Source organism: Hydra vulgaris, chromosome 06, assembly GCF_038396675.1.
Source record: "Hydra vulgaris chromosome 06, alternate assembly HydraT2T_AEP".
Classification (NCBI taxonomy): domain Eukaryota; kingdom Metazoa; phylum Cnidaria; class Hydrozoa; order Anthoathecata; family Hydridae; genus Hydra; species Hydra vulgaris.
The window spans coordinates 1116873-1137500 of NC_088925.1; the positions used below are offsets into that span (position 1 = coordinate 1116873).

Below are 20628 nucleotides of genomic sequence, written 5' to 3' on the forward strand. Positions count from 1 at the left end.
CTTATCTTGAAACTTTCTTACTTTGAAACTTTCTTATCTTGAAACTTTCTTATCTTGAAACTTTCTTACCTTGAAACTTTCTTACTTTGAAACTTTCTTATCTTGAATCTTTCTTATCTTGAAACTTTCTTATCTTTAAACTTTCTTATCTTTAAACTTTCTTATCTTGAAACTTTCTTACCTTGAAACTTTCTTACTTTGAAACTTTCTTATCTTTCAACTTTCTTATCTTGAAACTTTCTTACCTTGAAACTTTCTTACTTTGAAACTTTCTTATCTTGAATCTTTCTTATCTTGAAACTTTCTTATCTTTAAACTTTCTTATCTTTAAACTTTCTTATCTTGAAACTTTCTTATCTTGAAACTTTCTTACTTTGAAACTTTCTTATCTTTCAACTTTCTTGTCTTGAAACTTTCTTATCTTTAAACTTTCTTACCTTGAAACTTTATTATCTTTAAACTTTCTTACCTTGAAACTTTCTTACTTTGAAACTTTCTTATCTTTCAACTTTCTTATCTTGAAACTTTCTTATCTTTAAACATTCTTACCTTTAAACTTTTTTATCTTGAAACTTTCTTACTTTGAAACTTTCTTATCTTGAAACTTTCTTATCTTGAAACTTTCTTACCTTGAAACTTTCTTACTTTGAAACTTTCTTATCTTGAATCTTTCTTATCTTGAAACTTTCTTATCTTTAAACTTTCTTATCTTTAAACTTTCTTATCTTGAAACTTTCTTACCTTGAAACTTTCTTACTTTGAAACTTTCTTATCTTTCAACTTTCTTATCTTGAAACTTTCTTATCTTTAAACATTCTTACCTTTAAACTTTTTTATCTTGAAACTTTCTTACTTTGAAACTTTCTTATCTTGAAACTTTCTTATCTTGAAACTTTCTTACCTTGAAACTTTCTTACTTTGAAACTTTCTTATCTTGAATCTTTCTTATCTTGAAACTTTCTTATCTTTAAACTTTCTTATCTTGAAACTTTCTTATCTTGAAACTTTCTTACCTTGAAACTTTCTTACTTTGAAACTTTCTTATCTTGAAACTTTCTTACCTTGAAACTTTCTTACTTTGAAACTTTCTTATCTTGAAACTTCCTTACTTTGAAACTTTCTTATCTTGAAACTTTCTTACCTTGAAACTTTCTTACTTTGAAACTTTCTTATCTTGAATCTTTCTTATCTTGAAACTTTCTTATCTTGAAACTTTCTTATCTTTAAACTTTCTTATCTTGAAACTTTCTTACCTTGAAACTTTCTTACTTTGAAACTTTCTTATCTTTCAACTTTCTTATCTTGAAACTTTCTTACCTTGAAACTTTCTTACTTTGAAACTTTCTTATCTTGAATCTTTCTTATCTTGAAACTTTCTTATCTTTAAACTTTCTTATCTTGAATCTTTCTTATCTTGAAACTTTCTTATCTTTAAACTTTCTTATCTTGAAACTTTCTTACTTTGAAACTTTCTTATCTTTCAACTTTCTTATCTTGAAACTTTCTTACTTTGAAACTTTCTTATCTTTAAACTTTCTTATCTTGAAACTTTCTTACCTTGAAACTTTCTTACTTTGAAACTTTCTTATCTTTCAACTTTCTTATCTTGAAACTTTCTTATCTTTAAACATTCTTACCTTTAAACTTTTTTATCTTGAAACTTTCTTACTTTGAAACTTTCTTATCTTGAAACTTTCTTATCTTGAAACTTTCTTACCTTGAAACTTTCTTACTTTGAAACTTTCTTACTTTGAAACTTTCTTATCTTGAATCTTTCTTATCTTGAAACTTTCTTATCTTTAAACTTTCTTATCTTTAAACTTTCTTATCTTGAAACTTTCTTATCTTGAAACTTTCTTACTTTGAAACTTTCTTATCTTTCAACTTTCTTGTCTTGAAACTTTCTTATCTTTAAACTTTCTTACCTTGAAACTTTATTATCTTTAAACTTTCTTACCTTGAAACTTTCTTACTTTGAAACTTTCTCATCTTTCAACTTTCTTATCTTGAAACTTTCTTACTTTGAAACTTTCTTATCTTAAAACTTTCTTATCTTGAAACTTTCTTACCTTGAAACTTTCTTACTTTGAAACTTTCTTATCTTTCAACTTTCTTATCTTGAAACTTTCTTATCTTTAAACATTCTTACCTTTAAACTTTTTTATCTTGAAACTTTCTTACTTTGAAACTTTCTTATCTTGAAACTTTCTTATCTTGAAACTTTCTTACCTTGAAACTTTCTTACTTTGAAACTTTCTTATCTTGAATCTTTCTTATCTTGAAACTTTCTTATCTTTAAACTTTCTTATCTTTAAACTTTCTTATCTTGAAACTTTCTTACCTTGAAACTTTCTTACTTTGAAACTTTCTTATCTTTCAACTTTCTTATCTTGAAACTTTCTTATCTTTAAACATTCTTACCTTTAAACTTTTTTATCTTGAAACTTTCTTACTTTGAAACTTTCTTATCTTGAAACTTTCTTATCTTGAAACTTTCTTACCTTGAAACTTTCTTACTTTGAAACTTTCTTATCTTGAATCTTTCTTATCTTGAAACTTTCTTATCTTTAAACTTTCTTATCTTGAAACTTTCTTATCTTGAAACTTTCTTACCTTGAAACTTTCTTACTTTGAAACTTTCTTATCTTTCAACTTTCTTGTCTTGAAACTTTCTTATCTTTAAACTTTCTTACCTTGAAACTTTATTATCTTTAAACTTTCTTACCTTGAAACTTTCTTACTTTGAAACTTTCTTATCTTTAAACTTTCTTACCTTGAAACTTTCTTACTTTGAAACTTTCTTATCTTGAATCTTTCTTATCTTGAAACTTTCTTATCTTTAAACTTTCTTATCTTTAAACTTTCTTATCTTGAAACTTTCTTATCTTGAAACTTTCTTACTTTGAAACTTTCTTATCTTTCAACTTTCTTGTCTTGAAACTTTCTTATCTTTAAACTTTCTTACCTTGAAACTTTATTATCTTTAAACTTTCTTACCTTGAAACTTTCTTACTTTGAAACTTTCTTATCTTTCAACTTTCTTATCTTGAAACTTTCTTACTTTGAAACTTTCTTATCTTTAAACTTTCTTATCTTGAAACTTTCTTACCTTGAAACTTTCTTACTTTGAAACTTTCTTATCTTTCAACTTTCTTATCTTGAAACTTTCTTATCTTTAAACATTCTTACCTTTAAACTTTTTTATCTTGAAACTTTCTTACTTTGAAACTTTCTTATCTTGAAACTTTCTTATCTTGAAACTTTCTTACCTTGAAACTTTCTTACTTTGAAACTTTCTTATCTTGAATCTTTCTTATCTTGAAACTTTCTTATCTTTAAACTTTCTTATCTTTAAACTTTCTTATCTTGAAACTTTCTTACCTTGAAACTTTCTTACTTTGAAACTTTCTTATCTTTCAACTTTCTTATCTTGAAACTTTCTTATCTTTAAACATTCTTACCTTTAAACTTTTTTATCTTGAAACTTTCTTACTTTGAAACTTTCTTATCTTGAAACTTTCTTATCTTGAAACTTTCTTACCTTGAAACTTTCTTACTTTGAAACTTTCTTATCTTGAATCTTTCTTATCTTGAAACTTTCTTATCTTTAAACTTTCTTATCTTGAAACTTTCTTATCTTGAAACTTTCTTACCTTGAAACTTTCTTACTTTGAAACTTTCTTATCTTTCAACTTTCTTGTCTTGAAACTTTCTTATCTTTAAACTTTCTTACCTTGAAACTTTATTATCTTTAAACTTTCTTACCTTGAAACTTTCTTACTTTGAAACTTTCTTATCTTTAAACTTTCTTATCTTGAAACTTTCTTACTTTGAAACTTTCTTATCTTTAAACTTTCTTATCTTGAAACTTTCTTATCTTGAAACTTTCTTATCTTGAAACTTTCTTATCTTAAAACTTTTTTATCTTGAAACTTTCTTACCTTGAAACTTTCTTACTTTGAAACTTTCTTATCTTTAAACTTTCTTATCTTAAAACTTTCTTATCTTTAAACTTTCTTACCTTGAAACTTTATTATCTTTAAACTTTCTTACCTTAAAACTTTCTTATCTTGAAACTTTCTTATCTTGAAACTTTCTTATCTTGAAACTTTCTTACTTTGAACCTTTCTTATCTTTAAACTTTCTTGTCTTGAAACTTTCTTACCTTGAAACTTTATCATCTTTAAACTTTCTTACCTTAAAACTTTCTTATCTTGAAACTTTCTTATCTTGAAACTTCCCTACTTTGAAACTTTCTTATCTTGAAACTTTCTTGTCTTGAAACTTTCTTATCTTGAAACTTTCTTACTTTGAACCTTTCTTTTCTTGAAACTTTCTTATCTTGAAACTTTCTTATCTTAAAACTTTTTTACTTTGAAACTTTCTTTGAACTTTCTTATCTTGAAACTTTCTTATCTTGAATCTTTCTTATCTTTAAACTTTCTTAGCTTTAAACTTTCTTATCTTTAAACTTTCTTATCTTTAAACTTTCTTATCTTTAAACTTCCTTATTATATATAATAGTAAAATAACAGTAAGAATGGTTTTAAATAGTAAAATAAATAAAGATTTTAAAACTTAATAGCAGTATAACAATCAGTTAATTTCAAGAATGAAAAATGAGCGAGAACAACAGACAATATGAAAGTTTTACTATCTTTTGAAGAAATGAATATTTATACAGGATAATAATTGTAATTGATTATAATAACACAAATTGATATTTATATATTTTCATTTATAAAAACTTTTTTCAATATGAGTCCTTTTTAGAAATTAAAGTATAAAATGTTATAATATTTTTTTTTAGTCGAAACATTTGTTTGTAAAAAATTATTTTTATTCCTTAGTACTTTGTTTTTTTCCATTTGTTTTATTTGGGAGATATATATATATATATATATCTTATATATATAGTTTTATCTATTTATATATATATATATATTTATATACCAATATTATATTTTTTTTAATGAGTTCACTATATTGCTAAGTTGGTGAAAAGTTATATATACATATATACACATACGCACACAAGCATATATGTGCATATGTGTATATATATATATATATATATATATATATATATATATATATATATATATATATATATATATATATATATATATATATATATATGTATGTATATTTATATATTTGTATATGTACATATATATATATATATACATACATATATATATGTGTGTATATATTTATTTATACATATATATATACATTTATATATGTATATATATGTTTTTGCGTGTATAAATATTTATATATATGTATTTATAAATATATGTAAGCATACATATACTCAAAAATAGTATTTGTAATTTACTTAATATATCAGGAATTAATGATAAAGAGGTAGAAGAAAATGAAGAAGAAATAAAAGGAGAGGATGAGGAGGAAGAAGAAGATGGGGAGGAAGAAGAAGATGGGGAGGAAGAAGAAGAAGAAGAACTGGAAAGTGCTGTAGAAGAAAACACTACATTTACTAAAAGCGGGCAGTTTAAAGATAATCTTACAGATACTGTTCAATCTAAGAATGCTCCACTTTTCCTAACTCCACTGACTTCTCAACAAGTTATTCAAGGAAACTTTGCCCGCTTTGATGTAGAAATCAGTTGTAACGCTCCTTTCAAAGTAAAATGGTTATTTGGTGAAGTGGAAATAAGTAAAAATACTCCTAATATAACGTTGTTGTCGGATGATAACTTGCATTCAGTTTTGTTTTCTGAAGCTCAGTTAATAGACACTGCTTTGCTTACATGCATTGCTTCTAATATATATGGAGAGGCGTCTTGTTCTGCTGATTTACTTGTTCTACGTATGTTTTTAACTATTACAATTTGATAAAACTCTGAAATAATTAATAATTATATAAATGAATTATCTAAATATTTTTTAAAGCAAAAATGGATGATTCAAATGATAATATTTTCAAAAGTTGTCAAAATTGCAGTGCCTTAAATAGTCCAGAGGAGGAGGTAAAATGTGTTTTTATTTATTAAATTTTTTTATTGTATGGAATTATTTTGTTATTTTTATTTTAACAAAATGAAAATTTTTAATACAATATTATTTTTTTTATTTTTAATTTCTGTTTTAGGATTACTCAATGTTTACTGTGCTAGATGATTACATTCCATTAAAAGATGACTTCCTATTTTTAAAGAAAGGTGATCTTGTTGAGGTGCTTGATTCCAGTCGAAATGATGCTTGGCTGGTTAGAAATGCAACAACTCTTGTTGATGTGGGCTTTGTTTCACCAAATGTTTTAAAGAAATTTAAACCAAGGTTTACTTTCATGTTCAGAATCATTGAAAGTATTTCCAAAATTTTGAATATTTGGAATCATTTAAATCTTTAGAAATTTTTATTTTATATTTTTTTAGAACCCTATGGTTTTTAGTGGTTATGATTATTTATGTTTAGTGAATATGATTTTTTTTTAATTTTTAGTAGATATAAATTTTTAGGATTTTTAGTTAATATAATTTTAATTTTTTTTTTATTAACTTTAATTTTTGTGTTAAAATTTAAATTTAATTTTTCATTTTTAAGCTTAAAGTTTTAAAAATTCAAATATAAAAAAAAAATTTTTTCTAAAATTTAAATTCTATTTTTTCCAATTTAAATTTCTCAATTTAATATTTAAGTTTTTCAAACTTTTAAATTTTTTTGAAACTTTATAAATTGAAAATAACTATGAAAATCACATGTTATTCATATTGATTTTAATTTTTAGTGATTATCTATCAGATGATACTCAAAATGTAGAGACTAAAGAATACAGTAAAGAAGATATATCAAGAAGTTTTGGAATTGAAAAAGAATTGGTAGAAATATAACTGTATTTATAGTTATTTATATTATGATGGTCATGTGTGTGATGTGTATATATAAGTATATACATATATATATATATATATATATATATATATATATATATATATATATATATATATATATATATATATATATATATATATATATATATGTATATATATATATATATATATATTTATATATATATTATATATATATATATATATATATATATATATATATATATATATATATATATATATATATATATATATGTATACAGGGTGCAGAAAAAGTTCCTGTACAAAAGTATAATTTTAAAAAATTATCTGTATGGTGCTTTCTTTCAATATATAATGGGTGATGCGGAAGTTATTGGACAAAATAAAAACGTCAATAACTTATTTATAAATAAAAAAACAAACTACTATTTTTTTTAAATAAAGCATTTATCTTTTAATAAAAATATATTATTTTTTATATGAAAAAACACCACCATCTGCAATTGATCTCAATTTTGCTCTGACGCCTTTCATATGCGACTGTAAAAATTATAAATCAAATTCTTGTAGTTTTAATTTAATGCGATCAATCAAAACTTGCTCTGTTGAAGCTTGCCAATCTCCCTTGTAAACCTTCTGTGCCAAATGTCCCTAAAAATTTTCGATTGATTGTGCTTGAGGCACATTTGGGGGATTGGATTCTTTATCAACGTAATAGACATATTGGTCCATCATATTTGGAGAATCTTTAGAATAATGAGAACTTGCTAAATCTGGCCAAAATAAATAGTTAAAGTCTCCATGATACTTGTGAATAAATGGAAGAAGTCGTTTTTCTAAACATTCATTAATATAAATTGATGAATTGATCGCTACAGCCTTGGAAGTGCGAAACAATGGCTCGGACATACCACGGCCAGATATGACTATCCACATTAATTATTTTTATGGAAATTTCTCTTTTCCTATAATTCGAGCACTTTCTGGGCATGTCTTTTTGTTGTTTGTGTAGTATCCAGAATTTCCAGGCATGTTGTCCCCTGCAAAACAAAAGTATTTTTCGTCATCGATGACTAGAAGTGATTTTGTGTTATAGAGTTGGTTAACTAGTTTCCTGCTTCTTTTCTTTGCCTTTTTTCTTTGCATTTGTTGTTCTATAGTGTATTTTGGATTCTTTTCGCGTTTTCTATATTTAATATTCATTTTTTTTAACTGACGACCAGTTTTTTGATTTACACGGAATTTAATACCTATTTTTCTCTGACTGACCCCTTTTCGATTGTTGACAAGTCTCGTTAATTCGGCTTTCTTTTCTCTAGTCCAGGGTGTCGGACAACCAGGGTGCTTTCAATCAGAAAAGGATTGAACAGTTTCAAGTCTTTTTAGGTTATCATATATTGCACTTTGAGCAAATCTTTCCTTTTCAAAATGATTTACGATTTTTTTTTTTATATTAGGTTTATTTACAAAAAACATTTTTAGTCGCTTTCGAAAAGATTCTCGTTCAGCTGCATTTAACCTCATTTTAAATAATTGTGTTTCAAATAATAAAGTTTATATTTTATAGAACGTTTATACCTAATCATAAAACGACAAAAACTAATTATTATGCTCAAATAATGAAATTAGGATTTGTCCGATAACTTCTGCATCACCCGTTAGTGTGTTTTTAGTATTCTTTTGTATTCCTTCATATTCTTTTAGTATTTTTTATTATTATTTTGTTTTAAATCAAGTGTAATTTGTTTCTCATCTTGTAAAGGAACTTTTGCTGTTTTTGCTGTTTATATTTTTGTAAAGGAACTTTTTCCGCACCCTTTATGTATGTATATGTATACAGATATATATACGTACATACATATACTTATTTATGTATATACATATTTATGTATATATATATATATATATATATATATATATATATATATATATATATATATATATATATATATATGTATATATATATGTGTGTATATATATATGTGTGTGTATTTTTTACTTTAAACTTAATTTCATATCTTAACTTTTTTTTCTTTTTTCTTTTTTCTTTTTTTTTTTACTTTCAATTTTATGTTACAATTAGATTTAGTTTGCCATTTTCGGAGAGACATCTACACATTTTTGGAAAAAATTAAAATAAAAAAAGTTATTTTTCCTACTTTGAGCATTTAGAATTATGGTTAGCTATTACTTTTTCTCATCTTTTACCCCTAACATCTTTTAATAAGATACACAAAAATGTATTTAATACTTTTTTTTCCAAATAAATTTTAGTCTTATTGTTATTAATTTGGTGCTGTTAACCTCTAAACATGTTGCATTTTTTACAAGTCATCACTTATTGCCTTTTTCTTTAAACTTTCCATAGGCCTAAATTTTTGCTGTTTTCAAACTCCCTAACTCTTTTTAAACAAAAAGTACAACTTTGTTTCTATTATACATTATTATATATTATAATAATGAAATCTTTTTTGTTTTAAACAAATATTTTTAAAAACAGGTTAAATATGTTGCAATTGCAAACTTTGAAGCCAGATCACAAAGTGAATTAAGTTTATCTGAAGGAATGGTTGTTATGTTGCTAGATGGTACTCCAAGTCGGGAATATTGGCTTGTTCAAGTATTCAATGAGGATGGTGCATGTGGCCCAATTGGTCTTGTACCAAGCACTCATTTGGAAGTTAAAGTCCAAAATAGAGTGCCAGTTATAAAAGATTCACAAGACAAACAAGACTCTAATCGTAGTCATCGAGAGTATGTTATTAATTTCTCTTTTTTTTTTTAACTTTTATCAACTTTTTTTTTACTCTATTCACTTTTTTTTACTTTTATTAATTTTTTATTTTACTTTTATCAACTTTTTTTCTTTCTATTTTTATTCTTTTTATTAACTTTTTTTTTACTTTTATTATTTATTTTATTTTACTCTATTAACTTTTTTTTACTTATATTAATTTTATTAATAACTGTTTTTTTTTTTTTACTTTTATCAATTGTTTTTTACAATTGATTGCTTAAAGAAAGGAATTGTATTTAGTGCACCTTCAAACTCTATATTTTCACTTATATTTTTATAATTAGGTTGTTTTTCTTTTAAAACTATATTTTTTGTTAAAATTTCTTTTTTAGCAAAGTTCTTAAAGAGATATATCTTACAGAAAAGACATATGTTGATCAGCTAGGGAGTGTTCTCAAGGTATCTCTAAATTTTTATTAGTCAGTTAAAATATCAAGTGCTATATGATATAACATTATGCTGAATCATCAGAAGAATATTATGCTAGTCTGCGATGTAATGTTCTTCTGATAATCATTTAAACATGTTTTTCTGATGATTATTCAAACATTTTTTCCTAATACTTTTACTTTTGAGAATGCGTTCAAATGATGTTCTTTTGAACATTTGTTTTCTGCATATTTTTTAGAACCATATTTTGGAACTAGAGGATTCAACAACTGATATTCCAATTATTTTGCAAGGAAAATCAAATGTTATATTTTCTAATATTGCAGATATTCATAAACTACATTTTAAGTAAGAAAATAATTATTTACAATATAATAAAATATAAAATAATGTTATTAACTAATAATACCATAGTAGTAATTTAGTAATTAAGTAATTATTTAATAGTATATTTAATAATTAAATATGCTATTAAATAATTTGCTCATTTTTGTTTTACTATTATTATATAATAATTTATATTGTTTTATATATACTATACATAGTAGTAATAAAGTATTTAATATCAATAGTTTTTTAGTTTTTAAATATTCTGTATATATTAAGTAAATATCATAATATAAATTAATACATTTGTTATTAATAAAAAGTATCTAATTTAAAATTGTTTTTAATGCATTAAATGTTTCTTTTTTATTTAGCACCTTGTTGCCTCAAATTGAAGAATCTGTTTCAGATTATATATCTATGGCAACTGTTTTTTATGAGAATGTATGTCCACATATTTTTTCAATTTTTTATGATGAATAAATTATAATATATTATATATTAATAATTTTTATATTATACTTTATTATAGTTTTATATAAATTTAAAATAAATTTAATGGTCTAATAAAATTTTAATTTCTGAAAGATTTATCGTCAGTACTTTTTACTTTTTTGAAAATATTGTGAAACAAATAGAATTAGGGAATAATAAAATGATATTTTATGAATTCTTTTTTTGATTGTTTTGAAATAGGCGATTAAAAACTTTAAAAAGAAAAAAAATTTGTTTCTATTATAAATGAGTTAAAGCCAATTTAAAAAGTATATAAGTTTTTATTATGTATTATTTATTTTATAAGTTTTTGTTGTGTATTAATTATTTTATAAGTTTTCATTATGTGTAGCATTTATTTTATAAAAGATTAATAAAACATGTTTTTAGTCATATCAAATTGAAAAACTTTACCTGGAGTTTTGTATAAGCCGACCTGCTGCAGATGAAATACTTAATAAACCTGAGAGCATTGAATTCTGGGATGTAAGTTAAAATGAAAGCAAAATTTAAAAAAAAAGAATTTTTAGTGTTTTTAATGAATATTATTATAAGTTTTTAATTAAAATTTAGTTTTATTTTTTGTTAGGGATTCCAACACGAAATTGAAGATGGTCACTCTCTTCGTGCATATTTAATTACACCTGTACAGCGTATTACTCGTTACCAGCTATTGCTAAAAGTATATTTATTTGTTTATAAATACTAGGGTAAGTTGGTGAATATCGAGCAGCATGGAATTTCATGCAGCATCGAATTTTGTACGTCTTTAATATCAAAAAATCACAATTAATTTTAATTTTTGTTTATAATTTTTCACAATATTGTTTTACTTTTCAGTTAATCTTTTTCCAGTTTCCAGTGTTTATACCAGAAACTGGAAAAAAGTTAAATTCCAAATTTTAAATTTTTTTTTATAAGTTAAATTCAAAAATTTAATTCCAAAGTATTAAATTTTGTTTAAGTTACTTACTTAACAAAGTTTATGATTGCTTTTTACAGTTTTAATTAACTTGAAAATCTTAGAGTCAGTAATTCAGTCATGCAAAAAGGAACTTAGTAAAAGTTATTTACAAAACAATTTTACTAATGTTCCGTTAGCAATAAAGGTTGCAAACCTGTTACCAACAGTGTCTGATAATCTGATTGAACCACCATTGAACTGATCAAACCACCAATCTGATTGAACCACCTGCTTTATTAAATAAGTTTTACAAGAAAGGGTTCTTCATTTAAAAACTACCTGACAATATCAAAAAATGTTATAAGAAACAGAAGAGATCCAAAGAAGGATCCAACGAAAAAAAGAGAAAATGTGTTAAAAACAACAAAAATATGTCAGATATAAATGATTAATTTAAAATTTTTTATATTATTAATATTATTAATTGTGTGGTTTTCTTTTAAGAACTAACATAATATATATTTTTAGTGTCATTTCACACAATGATATTTGGCGAGTGATATTTTGGGTACCTCCTATAGGCGTTTTGTGTGGCTTGTTTAGTTCTTTTATAATTTTAATTGGTTTTTACTAGTTTTAATAGGTAAGAGGGTTTGTAATTGTTAGGATCCATTACTACCCCAACTATGGTTGGGTTCCAACACCAGTTCTTATAAAAACAATTTGATACTTTATCACTAGATAAATAATATCAATAAAATCACAACATATAATATGAATTATTTATTATTTTCAGTATTTATATTTGGAATATTTGTAAAAGTCCTTGAAATCTCAACTTATTTCAGAATATGTTTAATTTGAGTTTAAGTTTGAATAAATCTTAATTTGATAAAATTGAAATGTTTTCAACTTTGCATCTAATTGTGAAAATTGACAAAAAAAAGTTTTAAAACAAAAAATCAAGGAAATTTGTTGCCCAAATTATTATTATTATATACATATTATTATTATGCAGATAAAATAATTGGCTCTCTGTATTATTATGTAGATAAAAAATTTGATTGGCTCTCCAATTGAACTCATTATTTCGATATGTCAGGTTGTATGTTTGCAGCAAATGTTCACCAAATTGCATGAAATTCGCCAACTTCCCCTTATATATCAAGCATGTGCCATGATGTTGATGATGATGTTAATAATTGATGATGATGTTAATAATGTTGAAGATGATTTTGATGATGTCTAGTATATCAAACATCTGCAATCTATTAAAATATTTAATAGATTGCAGATAAAATTAAAACATATTTTTAAACTTGTATTGTTCTATTTATTTGCTATACTTTATATCTTACATACTTTATCTTTACCAATAATATCTTACATACTTCATCTTTACCAATAATATCTTACATTCTTTATCTTTACCAATAACTATCATCTTTTAATTTTAATTTCTTTTAATCATATTTTTTTAATCATATTCTTTTAATCTGTTTTATCTCTTTTAACAACAATCTGATATACTATACAATTTCAATTCAATCTTACTTCAAAAAATTCTTTTGCAGGAAATCTTAAAGTATACAACTCGATTGGATGAAGATACAACTGCTGTTGAGGTTTTTTTTAATTACTACTGTTAAGGTTTTTTAAATAAATTTGTAATCTTTTTCTTTAAAATTTTTTTGAAGATATTAAGCTGAGATAAGGAGATAATAATGATATATTATGGGAGAAAATCATTTTAATGATGCATTATGGGAGAATATCATTTTAATGATGTATTTTGGGAGAAAACAATCATTTTAATGAATCATTTAAAAATATAAAATGAAAGTGAAATTCTATTGTTTAGAATGCATTGTCAAAAATTAGTCGAATAATTCAAAATGTGAATGATTCAATGCATGTGATGAAGATTATTGGATATGAAGTAAATTTATTTAAAATTCAATAATAATTAAAATGAAAAATATCTTCTTTTTTTTTTTTTTTTGTGGTTAAAAAATATATTAATGTTTTTTAGGGTGAAATACCATTAGATGAATGCGGTTCAGTGTTAAAAAGGGTATTTTTTTTGAAAAATGTTATATTTTAATAAAAAGTAGAAATTTATTCTTAAAAAAAGAAATTTCAAAACTCAAAGTTATAATTTTATTACAATAATCCCGTCATTAAGAAAATATCTGAGATTTAACTTTGTATGATTACAAAATATTTGTATCATTGCAATATATTTGTATTACCACCAAAATTTAATTTTATGTACACATAATGATTACATGTATCCATAATAACACCATATTATATGCATATTCACACCATATTAAACCATATAAAATGTAAAATCTTCAAGTTGTACTTTTATCGCAATACATAAAAGTTTTAATCTGTAAATTGTAAAAAAATAAATATTAACATTTCAAATCTACTTGAAAACTGAGTGAAACTCGTGACATTAGTTTTTCATTTTCATATATTTATTTTTTTGTCTAGTTTAATTCTGCACACTCTGAACAACTTGACTCTGCAAATTCTGTATAATTTATAAGTTTAAATTCAGAATTGTTTATAAGTTAGTCGTTTATATTTTGGCACAAACATTTTTTTGAATGTTTAGGATGATGTGTTATGTTGGGAGGGCAGCAAAGGTCGAGGCAAAGGCAAAGAACGTCATTTATTTTTATGTGAAAAACTTTTAATTGGCACTAAAAAATCAGAATTACACGGTGAAGTTAGTTATATGTTCAAGTTTTGCATGAAGGTATTTTTTTTTTTTTAAATCTTTTTACATATTCTGTTGCTAAACAATTTTATTTATATGAAGGGTTTTATGATAGGCTTCAGATGTAGGTCAAACTGAAAACATTGAAGGTTTCCCATCTCGATGGAGTATTTGGAGCGGAAATTCTGCATCCACCGCTAGCTCACATTTTACTTTAGAGGTTTGGACCTTAAGTTTGACTTTTTAACTGAATAATGTTTATTTTTTTGAATTGTTTATTTTTATAATTTTGCAATATTTATTAAACAGGCAAAGTCTGAACATGAAAAAGTGAGTTGGGTAACTGAACTTCGGGAACTCCTTGCAAATCAATTAACAGCGCTCAAAGGTTTTAGTCTTTTAATATTCCTTTATAAAAGTTTTTCAAAAAATCTTCAAGTTTTTTCAGATTTTAAATACTTTTTATAATATATTAAAACATTTGATAGTTAAGCGGAATAATTTTTCCCCCAATCATTTAAAATGGGTTTCCCCTGTGAGGCCTATAGATCTTAAGATTGAGGTTATAAAGCCCTATCTATTAAGAATATACATTATCAAAAGTGGACCTGTAAAATGGGTCACAGGGAGCTAGAAATGTAAATAAGTTAACTCTTCTTGTAAAAACTTTTCTGCAGTTAACTCTTAGTGAAAATAAAGCTTTTAATTTAGCTGTATTTAATAATTTCAGGTTCAACAGATTATTAAATTATGACATAAATTTTAGCAAGTAGAACTTTCAGGATGAACAATCATTTCAAATTAATAACGATTTTTATTAGTTATACTTTAGGTCTTTTATGAGGGTTGTTCCAGAACTATCTAGCCTAACAAAGAAAACACAAAACTTTTAAAAAAATAACCATGGCTGAAATCCTTAACCTTTGAAAGCCTAACTGTGAAATTTAATTTTTGTTTTTGTTTTTTTTCTTTTCAGATTAGCTACCATTTAAGAGAAAATTAGTCATCGTTATGTCATTCAATATTTTTATTTAAAAGGTCTCAGTCCTACCGATATCAAAAGCGACCTAGATTCTACTCTAGGGGAGTCTGCTCCCTCATTTGCAACTGTGAAATTTTGGGTTGCAGAGTTTAAAAGAGGCCGTATGACCAAATGAGGTCACCACGCCAAAAATGGTTAAGAAAATCCACAAATACATACTGGAGGATTGTCGATTGAAAGTTCACAAGCTGATATAGCAGTTATATCAAAAAGTGCTGTACATCACATATTGACTGAAAATTTGGACATGAAAAAGTTGTGCGCATGATGGGTGCTACGTTTAGTCACAATCAACCAAAAACAATGTGAGAATGTTTCAATGAATTGTTTGGTGATGTTTCACAAAAATAAGGCAGAGTTTTTGCATCAATTTATAACTATGAATTAAACATGGGTTTATCATTTCACTCCTGAAACAAAACAGTAGTCAAAACAATGGACCAAAAGGGGAGAATTGGCTCCAAAAAGGCAAAAACAACTTCATTGGCTGGAAAAGTTATGGCATCAGATTTTTGGGATGTACATGGAATAATTTTCATTGACTATCTTTAAAAAAGAAAAACCATCAACAGCGCATATTATACAAACTTATCACAGCATTTGAGTGAAGAAATCAAATAAGAAAAAAAGAAAGGAAAAATGTCCGCATTTGGTGAAGAAGAAAGTGTTGTTTCATCAAGACAATGTTCCAGTTTACACATCTGTCATTGCCATGGCTAAAATTAATGAATTGAAGTTTGAATTGCTTCCTCACTCACCCTATTCACCAGATTTATTCCTCAGATTATTTTCTATTTCCAAACTTTAAAAAATAACTTGGTGGGAGAAGATTTTTTACAAATGAAGAGGTAGAGTCTGGGGTTAATGGCTATTTTGCAGAGTTCGATGGTTCTTACTATAAACAAGGCATCAAAGCAATTGAACATCGCTGTGTATTGAGCTAAAAGGGGGCTATGTTGAGAAATAAAAATAAATTTTTTCAAAATTTTTGTGTTTTCTTTGTTAGGCTAGGTAGATCTGGGACAACCCTTGTATGTAAGCACTAATATTTGGTGATGACAATACTATCTTTTCTGAGTGCTAAGATACTAGTCATCAAGGTTCAAATCATCCGCTTGTAAACTTTTTGTGTTTTTTCAATCTTGCTTATTAATCTTTAAAAGTTTTCTTATATTATACGATCCTTAAATATATTATCTGAAAACTCAACTTACCTACTGTCAGTACTACTGTCGTTTACACTTACAAATGTTTATACATAATGTTATATAAGTTTTTTTCATTTGAATATTACAGGTTGTTATTTACATTTGCATATTATGTCTCTATTAAAAATAAAATTTTATTTAATTGTAGAAAAAATATTGTGGTTTTCAATTAATGTTTTTATAAACTGCTATGCAATGTTTTATGCAATCTATCCTATAAAAAATCAGTATCCTATAAAAAATAATTAGGAAAAAAAATGTCATCAAGCTTTACAGAGTTAAAGAAGCTATCAAGAAATAAACAGGGAAAAAGTCTAATATATGAATCTAACAAGAAACAACCAAGCAAAAAGCACAGTTTATGAATCTAGCAATAAGTAACCCAGCAAAGAATTACATTTTATGAATCCTAGAATAAACAATCAGACGCTTTTTTGATATATGAAAAAGCAAATGGAGTTACATGAACCTTTTAGTAAGCTTGAAAAGATTTACAACATTAATGAAAGTAAAAAACACTACATCGTCAGCTGTTTTAGCACCATGATGAGCAGCTAAAGTACATCTGAAGAATGAAATCGAGTGGAATGCTTACAATGCTGATGTGGAATACCTACAATGCTAATGTGGAATACCTACAATGCTAATGTAGAATACAAATAAATAATGTGTTTAAAGATATTTTCCTGTCGTATTTCTAAAGTATTTTTATTTTTGATGTTATTTACTCACACCTAAATATTATATTTGTTAAAAAGACAGGAAGCTAAATTTTTTATTTATTTTGGTTACCAAGCAATACAATGATGAAATTTAATCTATTAATTTTTAAGCTTTTAAAATTAGGATAGAGGCTTTTTAAAATACTGGAGGACAAAAAAAAATACTGGAGGACACAAAAAAATACTGGAGGACACAAAAAAATACTGGAGGACACAAAAAAATACTGGAGGACACAAAAAAATACTGGAGGACACAAAAAAAAGATAATATTAGCAGAAAAAGCTTTTAAGTCTTAAATGGAAAAAGTGAAAAAAATGTCAACAAATAACATTATTAGTAGCTTTAAAGTTACAAGAATCCATTCAATGTAACAAGAATCCATTCAACGTAAATGCTATTCCAGATGCAGCATTGTCTAGCATAATTTTTTGTCTAGTATAGATAATACAACTTTAGACTAAAAGATGTATTATGAACAGATAATCTATTTTGAGTCCACATACTGTTAAATCTGGTCTATTAACATCCGTATTTGCTCCAAATGGTGCATCTACAGCTCCACTACCTCAACCTAATCATCTTCAGCCCCACTTGTTCAGTCTTTTTTAATCTGCTGATTTACTTATACAATCAGATTCACTTATGTTCACAGTAAAAAGCTTATCAGAAAGAAAATTTAGTTAGAGTTTTACTGACCTAATGCACATTCCTAAAAGTAAATTGAGGAAAAATTTTATATGCAAAAAAAGTATGATTTTAAACTAGTAATAAAAAAAGTGAGTCTTAAAGTCTAAGTAAGTCTGTTAAAAATAATAAACAATGTAGTAATAACTAACAAATAATATTTCATTAAAAGTAAATGTTTACAAATAGTTTTGTTAACTGCGTCTGATCATTTGAATGTTTTGTCAAATAATGAAAGGCTCACATGTTCTTTTTTGCAGGTTAATTTGTTTTCAGGCAAATGACACTTTTTTTTTAAAGTCTCACTTTTTTATATCAGAAAAAATCTTTTTTTTTTTTTAATTCTGATTGACTCCCAACAAGCCTGCAAGCAGTCACTATTAAGTCAGGAGTTACTAGAAAACAAAGAATAGTTAAACAGCAAGGAAATGGTTGACATAAGACTTAACTGATGGGAGGCTACTTCGAAGATCATGAATATTTGTTAAAGATATATTGAAGCAGTTAGGTGGTGGGGATGGTTTTTTATACTTAATACTTTGGGTATGATTTGGGTTAGGGTTAGGGTCAGGGTATGATTCGGGTATTATGGGTTAGGGTCAGGGTATGATTTGGGTTACTTTGGGTATGATTTGAGTTTAAAGTGAACTTGTCTCATTCATAGATAGAGGCTGGCATCCCAGGCAATGAGCTATGCAATTGTCTCAGTCCTGCTAATTAACTCGAAGTTATAACTTAAGGCTCCTTGTTACCTTCACAATGCACACCAAATGTGGCTACAAACCAAATATACAATACAAACCAAAAGCATTAACAGGGACACCATCCATGTGCAACATGGCACTGTTAATACTTTGATAATTTACAACTGTTGAAGGAATCAGCCCAGAATTTCCCAAACTCTATTGTAGCTTTCAGAGAGAACTACAACAGAGTTTAGGAAACTTTACTAGCAGCCGGCCTCAGAATGATTAAACTGAGTTTTATAGCTATATCCTTATTAGGAGATAACAGGTAGAGTTGCATAGCCACTATCAAGGTAGCACAAGAAAAAATCCAGCATTAATCATTCTAGGTAGGAAACAATGGAACACAGGTTTACATTTACACAAACCTAATAAATGAAGTAGGGGTTTGAGGGTGGTCAACAGAATTCTTCTACTTACCCCTAAAGTCTTTGTCTAAGAGGCTACAAGACAGTAGCTGGATGCAGTTAACATCTGCCCAAGATGATTATTGATATCGAAACATCATCTCTTACATCGAATTATTATATATTATATTTATATATATATTATATATTATATTTATATATATATTATATATAATATTTATATAATAATTATGTATCTTATTATATCAAAACATCATCTCAGCCTTCACTCAACCAAGAGCCCTAAGGCAGAGGATTTTTAAGTCAATGTTTATTTCTCCTAGCTTTTGTCTGAAAAAAGCAAACAGAACATAAGGCAGGTATGTTGAGTTACATGATACCAATAATAGCAAGGTGATTGTGATGATCCTAAACCTGACCTGACTTGGAATTTTTTTTGATAAAGTTCTTTTAATAAAGTTTTTATATATATTAACTTTTGTATGTGAAACTGTTCTTGAGTTTGTAACAAACTTCCTCTTTTTTCATTTAAAACCAAAATCTCCTATCTCCTTAGACCTTATTTAAATTCTTTTTTTGTTGCATATAATAGTGTCTACACACCCTTATTTGTTTGGAGTACACATTAAAACATTTTCTTAATAACTTTTCTTTACTTTCTTCTCTTTTTTATTTTTTTAAGAATTCTTTTCGTGAAACCTCCTGTGATGTTACTTTTCTTGTAGTTTATGTTTCACAAAAACATTTTTAAAAAAATCAGAAAAAAGAATTGATCTTAAGAAATAAAGAAGTATTTTATTCTTAACTCTTTTTAAGGCATGACTAAAAGTATCATAGTATGGAAGTATGACTAAAAGTCATACTTTCATACTATGATGGTATCAAAGTATAAATCCCTAATACCATCAACTTAATTTTATTTTTAAAACAAAAATGAATTACAGTTAAATCCTATAAATTTGAACCACTAAAGTTTCAAACAAAATGGTTTGACTAAACAAGTGTTCAACTTATCAATGGTTAGAGGGGGTGGACAATTATCAACTGATAAAACACTATTTTTTCCTTTTTTTGTAAATGCTCACAATTCATCATCCATCCATCTCTTCTTATTATTGTTTTAACAGTTTTTATACTTTTGCTTTAATTAATTTTAAATATTTTATAAATTAATCTTATAAATTATATAATCAAAGTAAAAAGGTGTTACTTGAAATTTTTCCAATTACACAATCAAAAGATTGGAAGTAAAGATAATTCCAATCACACAACAGGTCATTAAGAAATATAGATTTACTGTGATAAAATTACTAGGTCATAATTTATTATCAAATTTTAAATTTTTTTTCTTATTTAGGCCTAATTTTGAAATTGCTC

General features: G+C 25.5%; 1 protein-coding gene across 4 annotated transcripts in view; it reads left to right on the forward strand.

Annotated features, from left to right (window-relative positions):
* Positions 1-20628, forward strand: part of LOC100212532 (titin) — a 156822-nt gene that overhangs the window by 119629 nt on the left and 16565 nt on the right. For all 4 annotated transcript variants that reach the window (XM_065798922.1, XM_065798920.1, XM_065798919.1 and 1 more), the window contains 16 exons: positions 5354-5833; positions 5917-5993; positions 6116-6303; positions 6755-6845; positions 9337-9590; positions 9966-10032; positions 10262-10371; positions 10725-10794; positions 11236-11331; positions 11435-11527; positions 13324-13374; positions 13611-13688; positions 13782-13823; positions 14376-14519; positions 14596-14700; positions 14790-14868. In XM_065798922.1, the coding sequence (XP_065654994.1) occupies positions 5354-5833; positions 5917-5993; positions 6116-6303; positions 6755-6845; positions 9337-9590; positions 9966-10032; positions 10262-10371; positions 10725-10794; positions 11236-11331; positions 11435-11527; positions 13324-13374; positions 13611-13688; positions 13782-13823; positions 14376-14519; positions 14596-14700; positions 14790-14868 (2025 nt within the window). The remainder of the gene's footprint in view (positions 1-5353; positions 5834-5916; positions 5994-6115; positions 6304-6754; positions 6846-9336; positions 9591-9965; positions 10033-10261; positions 10372-10724; positions 10795-11235; positions 11332-11434; positions 11528-13323; positions 13375-13610; positions 13689-13781; positions 13824-14375; positions 14520-14595; positions 14701-14789; positions 14869-20628) is intronic.